General features: G+C 37.8%; 1 protein-coding gene and 2 long non-coding RNA genes across 4 annotated transcripts; 1 reads left to right on the top strand and 2 right to left on the bottom strand.

The window, feature by feature from the left end:
• Nucleotides 1–842: 842 nt before the first annotated feature.
• Nucleotides 843–1,373, bottom strand: LOC119910938. The gene is made up of 2 exons (XR_005445724.1): nucleotides 1,334–1,373; nucleotides 843–1,191 (listed from the first exon to the last, which is right to left on the bottom strand). It is a non-coding gene; the product is annotated as an uncharacterized LOC119910938 (long non-coding RNA).
• LOC119910936 (protein LBH-like) lies at nucleotides 950–12,973 on the top strand. 2 transcript variants are annotated; one of them, XM_038729784.1, is made up of 4 exons: nucleotides 950–1,149; nucleotides 6,630–6,708; nucleotides 8,256–8,430; nucleotides 11,812–12,973. In XM_038729784.1, exons 2-4 carry the CDS (start codon nucleotides 6,631–6,633, stop codon nucleotides 11,877–11,879), a joined length of 321 nt encoding a protein of 106 aa, XP_038585712.1. In that variant the 5' UTR covers nucleotides 950–1,149; nucleotide 6,630; the 3' UTR covers nucleotides 11,880–12,973. The 2 variants fall into 2 exon arrangements, with proteins under 2 accessions (XP_038585712.1, XP_038585714.1); XM_038729786.1 differs by lacking the exon at nucleotides 950–1,149 and adding an exon at nucleotides 1,199–1,256.
• LOC119910937 lies at nucleotides 6,564–8,326 on the bottom strand. The gene is made up of 2 exons (XR_005445723.1): nucleotides 8,241–8,326; nucleotides 6,564–6,775 (listed from the first exon to the last, which is right to left on the bottom strand). It is a non-coding gene; the product is annotated as an uncharacterized LOC119910937 (long non-coding RNA).
• Nucleotides 12,974–13,923: the final 950 nt, after the last annotated feature.

Here is a 13,923-nt window from a genome sequence, read left to right as displayed (position 1 = left end):
GTGTCCATTTGGGAATCCTTGACATGAAAAAGCTTGAGAACCACTCATCTAATCTACAGGTTTGTTCCACCACCTAAATTCAAAAGACAAGATTTGAAGATGGTAACTCTCCAAAGACTTCTGAAAATAACTTTAAATAAAAATAATTAAATAGGCCTTAGCATTTCACCACTTTAAGAAAGGAGGGGATTGTTTGTGTTGGTGGGGAGGTTGTTAGATAAATATATATAGCCTATATTAGACCTGTATATAATTTGTGTTTAACTAGCCTACTCAATAAATTAAGAAGTCAACTAATAAATAACCTAATTAATTCCCTGAACTGTTGTAAACTGGTAAAAAAAAAGGCCAGTGTGAAATAGCAATTTGCATAACAGCTATGCAACTATATGACAATAATAATTGATTTTTACAATAACGGAAGAATAGTGGGCAAAAATCACACTGGGTGGAAATTGCATATGGTGATGGTGTCTCTGAGCAAGACACTTAACCCCTAGTAGCTCCAGAGGCGTGTGACCAATTGTAAGTCACTTTAGATAAAAGTGTCAGTTAAATTATTAATTATAATTATGCACCTGCTCAATTTCTCAATTATAATACCTTCTGAATCTGACAGTGGTAGGCTAAATGTAATTAAACAGCCTTCTGGGTTTTTCAAACATGATCATCGGTTATTAGTCAGTTTTGCGGGGAAAAAATCATGATTAGCTTTGTGACTATAATCTAATTACAATCAACACATTAGAGGCACAAACGTGGGATAACTATTCAAATATGATTGTATGCTCAAGCTTTAAAATAATCCTTAAAGGAATCCACCAAAATGACACAGAAGTACATAATTTTAGTCATTTAGTCTACCTACAACATCTCGTACACTCCCTCTCCTAATGTAACATTTCCGACAGCACTTGAAGGCAACACCGGTCTCGCTCCACTGCGCAGTCTCTGTACACTTTGAAGCGAGCTGCAACTTCACCGGGAGCCTCGCGCACCCCGCCGCCTGTCGCCTACAACAGCATCATCATCATCATCATCATCATCATCACCACCACCATCATCATCAGCATCAGCAGCATCAGTGTGATGAAGCAGCGGAGGACGGAGACCTTCCTGCTCTGAGACACTGGATCAGCTCGCAGACAGGTACGGAGCTTTTCTCCGCCTTTTACCCACTCTGGAAACAATCTGACAAAACATTTCTTCATTTCAAACACTGATCTACAATCTGCTTTTATCCGTTTTTATAAAAAGTAAGTGAAAGAATGAGCCGTTGAATTATTTGAACTGTACCTTTGAGGTTTTGGAGAATTCATAAAACCTGCTTTACCTTGTGGTCTTTCTGCACCGGGGATGCTCAGTGTGTGGGATTGTGGGCAGAAAGCACAGCCTGTGAGTATAAGTGTAGGCGTAGCAGAAGCTATGTTTTATACACAGGTACTTAAATCTATTGATAGTATGGATCTGCCACCTGCATTAAACTGACTACCTGTTGTGTCCCATACAGGTAAACCAGTGCTCCATAGGTGCACATGTATTACTTATACATATGTTGTCATTTGTATCAAACGCATAAAACAAAGTTTCTGCGCAATTAAAAACATCAACTAAGTGCATTTGAGTCAAAAAAAAAATAGAACAGGAAATGTGAACTAGGGCAACAAACACACGGTAAATCTAATTTAACTGCAACAAAAACAGAGCAGTGGAACATTTCAGAAGGCTGTGTGGTAAGTAAAGAAGAATGTCTCTATATTTGGCCATGGACTGAATTTTTTTTGTCATGTCCTTGGGCGGTAAAAAACTTACTGGATTTATCTGAACAACCTGCATTTGAGGAGGTGGTGATGCTACTGCTTGCTCCTATTTAGTAGCAGGAATGGAAAAATATCTGTGCAGCTGGGGCAATAAGAGGAGCGAGAGAATCATTCTAGCAACATCCCATCAATATCCTATATCTGCAAAAATGAAATAGTGAAATTAAACTGATTGATGAACTGTCCTGGAGGATGCCAATTCTGGGAACCGCTACCCCTTTAACTGGACAGTCTCCACCACCGTGAGTGTCGTGATGGACAGAAGAGAGGAGGAATTTTAATCCGTGAGGTCACACCACATGGACATCTTACATTCGACAAGCAAACAGTGAGGATGGAAGATGATAGTGGCTGCAGGCAGATTTATTGTCTGCAGATTTGGCCGTGTTTCAACTGGAAACTGGACTTGTTTTTAAAAACACTAGTAGGTGCAAGAATCTGGCTTCAAACTGAAGTCTGCAAGCCAACATCAGCTGAGTGATGCTGCAGCACATCAGGGTGCTCCTGTGGGTTTTGGCTTGTATATTTGATTTTCAGGACAGCAACTAACAATTATTTCCATTATCATAATTTTCATTATCAGCTAAACTAAATTTATTAGTCCATAAAATCGGAAAAAAATGAAAAGGGCTTGTTAATACTTCCTTGTTTAATTCGACCAACCAAACCCCAAATATATTCAGATTATTATCAATAAGACAAAGAAAGGAAGCAAATCTTCACAACTGAGAAACTGGAACTTGGTAATCTTTGCTTGATAAATGAACAATGAATCCATTATAAAACTATTTGCGGATTCATTTTGTGTTGTTTAACTATTTTAATAATCAACCAATCATTTCAGCTCTAGTTGACTTAGACTTTTTAATGCAAATTCTTTTTTATATCATAAATGTAATAAATTTCTTTTTTTTGGCTGTGAATAACAAAAAACAGCAATTTTAAGACACTATGTTGGATTCTACCAGTGGTGGACTGTAACTTTATTTACTTTACTTACTTTATTATACACATATAGCTAATAGTACCATCGCATCCACCAGCTACAACATGAAAATGCTTCTCATTCTGTGATAATGATCCAATAATGAGATATATAATAATGTAATACTCTTACTTTTTGTACTTGACTATGTATTTTTACTTATTGCTACACGTAGCCCCGTACCCTACGCTGTAGCCTACACCGTAGCCTGACGTTCACCTCCTCAAAAATCTGACTCACATCGGGGCGACGCAGACCGTAAGCACTGTGATTGGTCAGCTAGGTAGCCTCACAATGCCGCTGAGCCGACAGGAAGTGCTCCGTGTATTCAAGTGAATTTTACTTGCGGCCAATCTAGCGGCTGTAACACGGTGGATCAATATATTTGAGCATCACAACCCAAGTGAAATGACTCGCTTCTCTATCAGAATGTGATCCATTCGGTCAATAACATTTGAAAAGTCTATAACAGCCGCACTTATATAATTTTACCCCCATTCAAATAAGCAGAGGCCTAAACTGGAAGTTAGCCTGCTCGGCCGGCAAAAGTCAACACAGTGGACGCTGAAGCGCTACTGCCCAATAGTGTTTGGTGGTGTAATAGCAAAACGACGAAGACACCGACGCACAAGTATAAATGCATGGCTAATTCTACAGCGTAGCTACACATGTAGACCCGATGCAGAAGTATAAATCACACTTTACTTGTGATTGATATCTGCCATCAATTTTGACATTTTCTTTAAAGCATTAAACAATAATGAAACACTTGTTAGTTGTAGCTCCAACAAATGCTTAAAAGGTCCTCTGTGGAGGTTTTGACCGCTAGTGGTGCCGTGAAGAAATGTTTTTACGAGCTGGTTCCCCATTTTGATTGTGGTCACAGCTGTTCGTTTCATGCTATTTGTAATGTGCAAAGAAATGAAAACATTGTGCCAACAAAGGCAATGAAAAAGAAGACTGCTGGTAAGCCAACATGGACATAAATAATGCACGATTTAAAACTAATACCGCAGGTTAACATCTACAGGGCACCTTAAATATTTGTAGTTCACAAATCTTTTGAAGCTTTAGTCGTTTAATTAATTTCAGTTGTCATGTTGTAAGTTGTCAAAGTATTGATTCACTTCCTTAATCAAGCAGCATCTAAAACGACCATGAAATCCTCGCTTACGTGGCATTTACTTTTAAAAAGACAATCCAAACTAAAAACTCAAGATCTTAAATAGATATATGACGTGTTTTCAAATGCAAGATGCTATAATTTGAACCACCAGTTTAAACACTTGCTGCTTCATCTTCAAGCAGCTAAATGTGTAAAGAGACTTAACATTTCATTTCTCTGTTGAGGCAGAAGTGAAGTGGCTTCCCGCAGAGTAAACAGGCAGAGATTATGGATAACCTTGTTCAGACCTAATGGTTCAAATAAGGCGTTATTATTCAGCTGGAGGAAAAGGAAAAAAAAGTCATGACAGAAGCGTCACGCCTGGCATCAACATTTAAATTCTTGTGTCTGCTACGCTTCACATCACCCCACAGTGAAGGCACTTCTCAGAAACAAGATCAGACTGGAATACTGTGTAGAGCTTGACAGGCCTCTTCAGCTTGCTACCTTCAGAGCTGCAGAGCCTTTTCCTCTTTAAAAAAAAAAAAAACAGGACATGAGAGCGGCTGGAGTGACCGCACAGATTCTCTCCGGAGGAACAATACGAGCCTCTGATGGGGAATAAAGGCCGTATTGTCTCAGTGCTGCGATGGTTAAGGGCAGAAGCGATTCTAGGTTTCATAACAACGTGGCCCCGTCCTGACGGCGGTAATTACTGTTTAACAGCACACATACCCCCCCCCCCCTCCCCCAAATCAGCTCTCGGGCCTCGTGCGCTCAGGCAAAGTGCACTACTCAGACAATCAGAGGCATACAATCTCAATCGCTCGTCCCCATGGCAACAGCAACTGCCGGTGTGATTGTATGAAAAGTGGTGTTTCTGATAACTTGTCACAAAGTCTGCCTTTTACTAGAGAGCAGAAGACTGATATTGTCGGCTGGTTTTTAATGTTTTATAACAAAATTGGTATCAGTCCAACATTATTCTGCTTTCTACTATTATTTAAGTAAGTGATAATGCAAAACCACGTGTCCCAGTATAAGAAAATAATGCATGAGGCGTGATGTTGCATTGAAGAGTGGTATCACTTCCTTTTTTGGTTCACTATCATCGCCCTCATAGCATTTAGAGCTACAAGAGAGAGAATACTGGACTTACATTCATTAGGTGACACAAGGACGACTCCAAATGAGTGGAAGTGTTGCTCTATGATTTTTCCAACTTAAAAACTAAGCATTCAACTTATGTCTTGTGCTTTTCACAGCTTGTTTCCCCTGCCAACCAAGTGGTAAAAAGAAATATCAGATATTGCAGGTTTAAGTTTCTATGTTTTGCTTAACATTAGAGAAACTGAGTGCATGCTGGTGCCTGGTTGATGGGGTTGACAGCAGTGAGGGCAGGATATAAAACCGCAATACTTTTTTAGTACCAAACAAAATGTGTCTCTAGCATCAAGTGAAGATCAGACTGTGGCTGTACTGTGCAGCTTCAGGGTGGGAATGTGATCAGGGTGCTTGCAAAAGAGATGTTTTCTCTCATGTGGAATTACTCTGAATAAATTAAGGTTTAAAAAAAGGATGAAAAGTTGGTATCGGCTGGTATCGGCACATTTGACACTGATTAGCTATTATTGTCAGGAAAAATAAGTGAGTGAGGAGTGGTACGTGGAGTTTTGGACCACTAGTAGCACTATAGAGCAGCTCTTTGTGATTCTACCAAGGACGTCACTTTGTGTTGAAAAGTGGTGGGAACATAGGGGCTCAGCTTAGGGGCGTGTGAGATATCACGATATGCGATATCAAGTTCACGAGATTGAGATGGAAAGATTTTTTAACAGTGTTTTAATGAGATCCTCAATGCTGAGATATTTGAGTGGGGAGTCTGGGGGGACTTCCCCCAGGAATTTTGATAATTAAACACTTAATTTCCTGCATTCTGGTGAAAGTTTCTACACCACCACATTACTGGTGGAATCCTTGCTTTCAGATCTGTTTCTCCTGTAGATCAACTTTTCTCATGAAATATCATCCCCGCTGAGGCAACACATATGCAGGCATGATTTAGTCTTCCCTCCTCTTTTGTCATGTTCACAGGGAGAGAACGGAAAACTTGGCTTTATTTGGACAATTCACATTTGTTTTTTCTATATTTTAATTGCATTGCATGCTTTCTTAGTGTGCAAATAAACCTTTCAAATGGCATTTTCATTTGTTTTTTAAGTACAAGCTATATTTCAGAACGATTTTTAACAAATAATGATTTTAAAAAGTGATGGGGACCAAATCAGCCATTTCAAAAAGGGGTGGGGACATGTCCCCAGCGTCCCCAGTGTAAATGACACTTTTAATAATTAGTGGAAAAATAATTTGCAGGTGACGGTAACTGGTTAAGACACTTGGCAAAAGATTGCTAGCTTGGTAACATGTATTTTAACAATGCAGGTTTCCATTTGTTTATAAGAAAACTCCACAGGACACCATTAAGAAAATCACCGGTGCTGAGTGTTAGACATTTTTCATTAATGGTGCCAAAAAGGTGTACTAATCCATAATCTTTCAGTAATATAAAATAATAATCAGATCAGGCGAGAGAGCCTTGAACATTCAGTTCAATTGCAACAGTCACATCTGCCAATTGAAAAGCCAAAGGGAATTGTGTAGAGAAACACAGTGCATACAGTTTATTGATTGGTGATCATCACCATGTTTTTTCCTCCAGGATGACTGAGGTGATGAACTCCCTGGAACCAGGAACGGAGGACTTCAGCGGGGGTGGAGCAGCTGCAGATCAGGGCACGGTATCCTTCCAGGTGTGTCTGGAAATATTTGTGTGAATGTGTGTGTTTCGATTATTTCAAACCAGTCCTGTTTTAGAAAGTAGAAAGAATACAGTGGTGAGTCACAGGAGTGATGAGTAAGAGTGAAAAAGTGGGCTGATGCGAGTAAGGTCATAATTTGGAGTCTGTCCTGCTGTGAGTAAATGGTATGTGTCTTATCCAGCCGAGTGAGTTATCATCAACTGCTGTACAATTGTACTATTAATTTTCCTAACGTAACGCATCATCATTAAGTGAATTGTGAAGAGTGATCACTCTTGCTTTATTTTATAGTGCCAGTGAAATGTTTTTTCTCTCTCTATGATGCTGATGTTTTTCAACTTTTTCAGCCTGATATTCTGAATTCTTTGGTGAAAAAGGTTCAATAAAACTAAACAAAATGGACTGAACAAAGGATGTTCGCAGTGCATTTCCCAAGAAGTACTGATTACATGGTGTGCAGGTCAGGACATCAAGGCATCTAGGATAAAACTCTGCTTAATTTAGTTGAAGTTTTGTTTTGGACTTTTAGATTTAAGTCAAATAATAACCATTGAAGTCAAAAGAAGTTTCACATTCAAATATAGTGACTTAAATACAGTTAAAACAATTGTTATATGAAACCTAGACGGGCTCTAGACATCTAGATGTCTTTTGTCCTGCAAATAACCACGGACGTTTTTTGTAAATCAAGTGACTTTTTTATCACAAGTGAGTCAAAATTCAAAAAGCTTGCCCACAAACACACTGTTGATAATTTCTAATCTGTCCCAATATTAATACTTATATACAACAAGAAAAGCTTCAAGACAGTATTTACACAGCATCAATCCAATCAGATGTTAGTGTACCATGTATGTCAATCAAATCATATTAAATAAGGTTTGAAACAAAACCAGTAAACATTTTTTCTTTTGGAATAATGGAAGCAATGAAGTTTGTTCCTATACCAGCATTTTATAGGGCCTCCACAGACTAGTATCACTTAGACTATATTCTTCTTGAACCCATTTAATATTTTTACGATTAATAGTCCTGATTGAATATATTAATATTATAAAACTAACAGCTTTTTCTTGCATGCTACATTTTATGCCAATGTTGGATCCAATGAAGGTTGAGTAGTCTTAATCATGACGGTGGGCTTGACATATCACCTTTGGAGCCCTGCTATTTTGGGTAGACATAATTGTAGTCTTTTATATCCAAGAGTGAAGAATCACACTTCATTGAAAGATTCTATAGTAAGTCACAGTTTTATCCATCCTGGTCCAGATCAACAATGTGTCAAGATAATTTTAGATACAGTTCAATTAAAAAATAAAAATGACAGCATCACAAGCATATGCACATTTGAAGTTAGAGATCAAAGTAACAGATCAGTCCAGTCCAGCTGCTAATCCTTTTTCTGATACACAGTTTTCCTAATCTGATTTTAACCGCATTGTTGTTCTTTCACGTGTGTTGTGACAAATGATGTTCGTATCCCCCCGAATTTAATAAGCCTTCCTTACATGAGCTTTAAACAGATGTTCCCAGATACCCATGAAAGGATTCCAAAGTTGTCCAAGAGGCTTCCTTCCATCGTGGTCGAGCCGACGGACGGAGCCGAGGTGGAGAGCGGCGAGCTCCGTTGGCCACCTGACGAGCCGAGCTCTCCAGACGCTCAGATTGAGAGACAGAGTGTAGAGGAACAAAGTGCAGGTGAGGAGGAGTGTGAGGTAACTGAACATTTGTTATCTTTGGTCCATAGCCACAGTGGAAAGTTTGACCTTGTTTCCTTGTTGTATTTCGCTCATTTAGATTTCAATTGGCCAGTCAAAACCAGAAGAAGTACCCAGATTCTTTCCTTAAGTAAAAATAACAATACAGCAATGTAAAAATACTCCTTTACATTTACATTTCAAAATACAGAAGTACTATCATCTAAGAGTACCTAAAGTACCAAAAGTAAAAGCACTCATTCTGCAGTTAAAATGTCCGCTGTGGCCAATATTATTTTATCTGACATTATTAGATTATTAATACTGATGCATCAATGTTAGTGCAGCATTTTACTGTTGTAGCTGCTGAAGGTGGAGCTTTTTTTAACTACTTTATACAGTTAACTAGTTTTAGGTCATTTATTTACAGTTAGCTAGTCTAACTACTTTATATACAGTCAATTTTAGCTACTTTATATACAGTTAGCTAGTTTAACTACTTTATATACAGTAAGGTTAGTTTTAACTAATTTATATACAGTTAGCTAGTTTTAGCTAATTTATTTACAGTACAGTATTAACAACTTACATTACTATAGCTTCCAACCTATCAGCCTAGAAGATTTTATGGACTTGATTAGGAAGATACAGTTTCGTACCATACAATCTTCCCTATTTTTAGAGTTTTGAAGTTTAGAGTTCCTTGCTATTTAGTGATCGTCAATTGTTCCTTTTACAGGATCTGTCTCATCCTCTTTTAAGCATGCTACCATCAAGCCCATAGTGAAGAAAACCAACCTAGCTAATCTCCCACTTTTGTCAGACTAGAGAAGGTTTTGTCCAACTGTCTCACTGCAGCGTTGGAGAGACACAAAGTCTATAATAAATTTCAGTCCGTGTTTCGGACACAGCACTCTTCTGAAACTGCTCGTCTGACGGTCTCTAAGGACGTTCTAATGTCCTATGATGCGGGTGAGGGCTTAGTGCTAGTACTTTTGATCTCAGCTACACTGATTGTTCCCATCCCATAGGGAAATAGGATGATTAACAGGAAGGTAAAGAAGATGATGGTTTTCATTTTTTTGGGTGCTTTTCTCTAATATTTGAATCTTTTTGTGAAATATTGAATATTTTTACATCTTAGTTCCTAGTTATTTAAATGAAAGTTACTGAGAAATTTAGGTGAAATCACTCTTTGGTGGATCTGTTAACAAGTCATAGGCATCTGAAATGTGACAAGAGGCCTTAACCATGAAGGGATCACAAGCCAGAGGTTTGAGAAAGACTGGTTTGATGTTTAATAATTAAATTTTTTCAATTTTAAAGTATTTTGTTTTATAAATGTATGTTTATATATACAGATGTTCATGTTAAATCATAATCTGTAAAGTAACTATAGCTGTCAAGTAAATGTAGTGGAGTAAAAAGTACAATCTTTCTCTCTGAAATGTGGTGGAGTATAAAGGATCAAAAAATAGAAATGCTCAAGTAAAGTACAAGTACCTCCAAATTAAGTGCAGTACACCTTATCTGGTGTTCATACAAACAGCTGCCTTTTGAGTGTCTCTACAAACATGAGGAGCAGCTGGCCATCAGCTATGAACATCCGTCTCTTTATACCCACAAATGGTTATTTCATGTAATGACTTCCTGTAGTATTTTCTTTATGTATTTTCTTATCTTTATGTATTTTCTTTCCTTTAATAACACATACCATCCTGACCGTAGGATCTGAACAAAAGGAGAAAACACTCACGAGCAGAGATGTACAGTAGTGATATACGGTGGCATAATATCTTACATAGGAAAAAAAAAAAAAACTCAGTTGAGAAAAGAATTTCGAAAATGAGTCAGTCTAATCATTTGGCTCCCAAACAGGGCACTGCTGGAGTCATACAACTCAGGATAAATGCAATTTTCCTCTTAGGGTGAATCAATAGAGGGAACACATTTTTTCTCAATTCATGCTGCACAGTGTGCCTGCATCTGTCTGCCTCTGGATGGCCCTTTCTGTTGACTTTATTAGCATTCATGCTGCCTCTAAGTACCACTTGATATTGTGAAATGAACTGAACCGCAGTATTCACCATATTTGCTATAAAATAGGAGTTTGTGGCCATCAAAGCTGTTAGAGAATATTAGTCAATTGAGTTCAATTGATTTGCTGTTCATTTTAAAGTGGACATTTTATCTAGATAGTTTACATTTTACCTTGTATTTAGGATCTGGGACCTGATTAACCAAAGTTGCAACATGACATAATTTCCTCTCCTGTTGATTTTTACATCTTAAACTAATGAAATGCATACTTCCATCCATGACCATGCATGAATCCTGTAGGGCTCAGAAATGTATACTTACCACTTCAAAGAGACAATATTTTGTGAAATGCAATGTGCGTTTAAGCGGATTGCTTTTGTAAAACGGGCTCCTGGTTGTTAAACAAGATTATCGAGATGTATTTTATAAGAACATTGAAGCACGAAAACACTTTGTGTTGCATATTCAAAGTGTTTAAAGTGTACGTTCAGGGTTCACAGGAGAGTCTGACCCCTAAGTGGACCTTTTTTTAGGCAGATACAGATATATTAGGTCTGATATAATATTTTCCCCCCATGCTAGTGGTTCCAGGGATAGTAATGTCTGACTGCCGGCCAATCCACCACTTTGTATCCTCACTAAAATATCCCAACAACTATCAAATGGATTGCCATGAAATTCTGTACAGACATTCATGCTGCCCAGACAATGAATCAGAATGACTATTTTGATCCCTGACTTCCTCTAGCGCCACCATGAGGTTGACATTTGTGGTTTTGACAACCATTGAATGAGTTGGCATGAAATTTCACATAAATTTTCCCCTCAGAATCAATTATAATAACGTTGGTTATCCTCTGACTTTTCATCTAGCACCATCATCGGGCCAAACTTGTAATTTGTCCAATACTTTGGTTTACCTGCAAAACTAATGCCATTCCCATCAGCCTCAGCTGTACTTTGTTTACTGCTAATTTAGCATGCTAACATGCTAAATGATAGTGAACATGGTAAACATGTTCACCGTCTATACCTGTGAAACATGTGTGTGTTAGCATTGCCAGTTTGATGCTAGCATTTAATTCAAAGCACCTTTAGAGCAACCTCACAGAGCTGCTAGCATGGCTGAAGACTGTAGAGTCTTGTTTTTGTGTTGCTGAATGTACAGAGCACTGTAATACCTGCAGTGCTAGTTAGATCTGGAAAAGGGTTCAAACTCAGCTTTATATCCCATTCACTTCCTCGATCATGCTCAAAAACAAAGCCATGAAAGAAATCAAAGTAAGCTCCAATTTGAAAGATTGTGGCATAATCTAGCATCCGCATTTTTTTTTTTTTCCAGATGTGGAACAGTCGAATGTCGGCGTGGATGAAGAGGCTTCAGGGGAGGAGATGCAGGACTCCAACTGAACAGACTCTCCTCCTGTGTAATCCACTGTTACTGTGAGTGTGTCCAGACTTGGATGATTGAAGAAGAGTACATTGCATGGATAGAACGATTATGGAGACAGAGGAGGAAGGGTAGAAAAACAGATTACCAAACCCCAGCTAACGGGCTTGGAGCCAGAGTCGTGTTGCCACCTTCTTAAATAAATTTTCATTTACAAGGTGTTTTTTTTCTTCTACGCTGATGATGGAGCTTGTTCTGACACATGTAAGCTAACTGATTGAAGGGTTGCTGCCTTGAACCATTTCTTTTTTTCCAGTTTGTACTTGCCTTTTGGCTATTTTCTTTTCACGCTTTTTGAAGTTGTCTGCCGTTAAATGAACAAAATTCTTTAACTCTTGGGAGCAGACACGCTTTTAATGTCAGAATTTTAAGTACAGAGATAATACTTTAAGTGACTGAGGGTTTCCCCATCTAATATGACTGTTGTCACATTTCCAGCTTTGTGAGAGTTTGATATAAATACAGATTTTTAATTTGATAAATTACATTTTCTCTCTCTGGCTCCCAGCCCTCGCCATCCAGATGTCCATGATATCACATCAGATCTGGATAGATGTTGATGTTTCTAAATGCTGTCTTAAGTATTTAGCTCATGTGTGCCATATTGATACTACTGTTAATGGTAGCTATTGTATTGTGTGCACAGTTTTTACATTAACTCTAGATGTAAATTACATCACTGTTTGTTAAGTGCTGACTGCTGTAGTTTTGGTGATCTTGGTCTCACTATTCACTTTGTAATAATAGCTACGATGTTTTAAAGAACAGTATTTGATTAAGAAAGCATTCATCACTTTATTCGATGTTATTACAATACATTCTTTAATATATATATATAATATGTCTTCATACAGTAGGTGTTCAAGGGAATGTAATCGTGTTTTGTTTTACTTCACGGGAATTTAAAGGCAGTCCATTTTGTTACAGACTACTGAAGTAAAAAATAACCAGTATATTTTAGATGTGTGTCACTTGTCACAGACATGATATTTTTTAAAATACTGGAAGCCTAAATTATTGCACAATTAATAAACCTTTTCAAAAATTCTTAAAACGTTCTATAATTTATTGCCCCTGTGGTTTTTAATGGTCAAAGGGTAGGTCAGGTTTACTCTGATTGGTGGTGAATCTTTGTCTTCTATAAGTGAAAAAGTCTGTGGTGTTTAATGGAGTCTGTAGTGCCTCAAGTGCAGTGGAAGAAGTTCTCAGATATTTAAGTAAAAGTACAGATGTATTTGCATCAAAGTGTTTTTTATGTACCAAAAGTCAAAGTATTCCTATTCATTATGTGTACTGGCCCATTTTAGAATAATGTATATTATTGGATTATGCATATCGCATTGACTGCTGAAAGGATAGCAGGAAATCAAAGGATTTGGGTCCAAATGCAGACAATGGAGGTAGAGCAGGTTCAGTTCATTGATTTTAATGAAAAACCAAACACAACAGGGGCAAGACTTACCGGCTGGTGATTTGGCAGGCAGAGATCTAAAACTGGGAAATCCAATAGGGAGCAAGCAAGAATCGAAATCCAGTCCAAAAACAGGCAGTCCAAAAGCACAAGGAAATAAACAATCCAGGAAATAGAATCAAACTAATACAAGGAATAGGGCTTGAACTCCAGACAAAATACTTTGACGTACAAGTAAAGACAGAGGGACACAGCAAGACTAAATATACTAGTGAGGATAAGATTATGAGACACAGGTGAACTTAATCAGGGGGGAGCAATCAATCACACAAGGTGGAAGTGAAGTGACCCGAAACAAGATGAAAATACCAAAGGATGAGCAAACACATAAGAGGAAGGGGAATGAATGAATAAATAACAAGGAACAAAAAGTTCTCAAAACACAATAGTAAGCTTTTAACAAAATAAAACAGGAAATAATAACCCTTAATCCCAAAACGATGACAATAAATAGGGAGGCATTATGTGTATATCACTTCAATGTAACAGCTGGGAACGCTATTTTACTGCTGTGTAGCTTTGTAAAAATACAT

The sequence above is a fragment of the Micropterus salmoides genome, unplaced genomic scaffold, assembly GCF_014851395.1.
Source record: "Micropterus salmoides isolate LMB-PRFRI ecotype aquatic unplaced genomic scaffold, ASM1485139v1 Ms_hic_scaffold_19, whole genome shotgun sequence".
NCBI lineage: Eukaryota > Metazoa > Chordata > Actinopteri > Centrarchiformes > Centrarchidae > Micropterus > Micropterus salmoides.
This window is presented reverse-complemented; position numbering and strand designations above follow the sequence as displayed.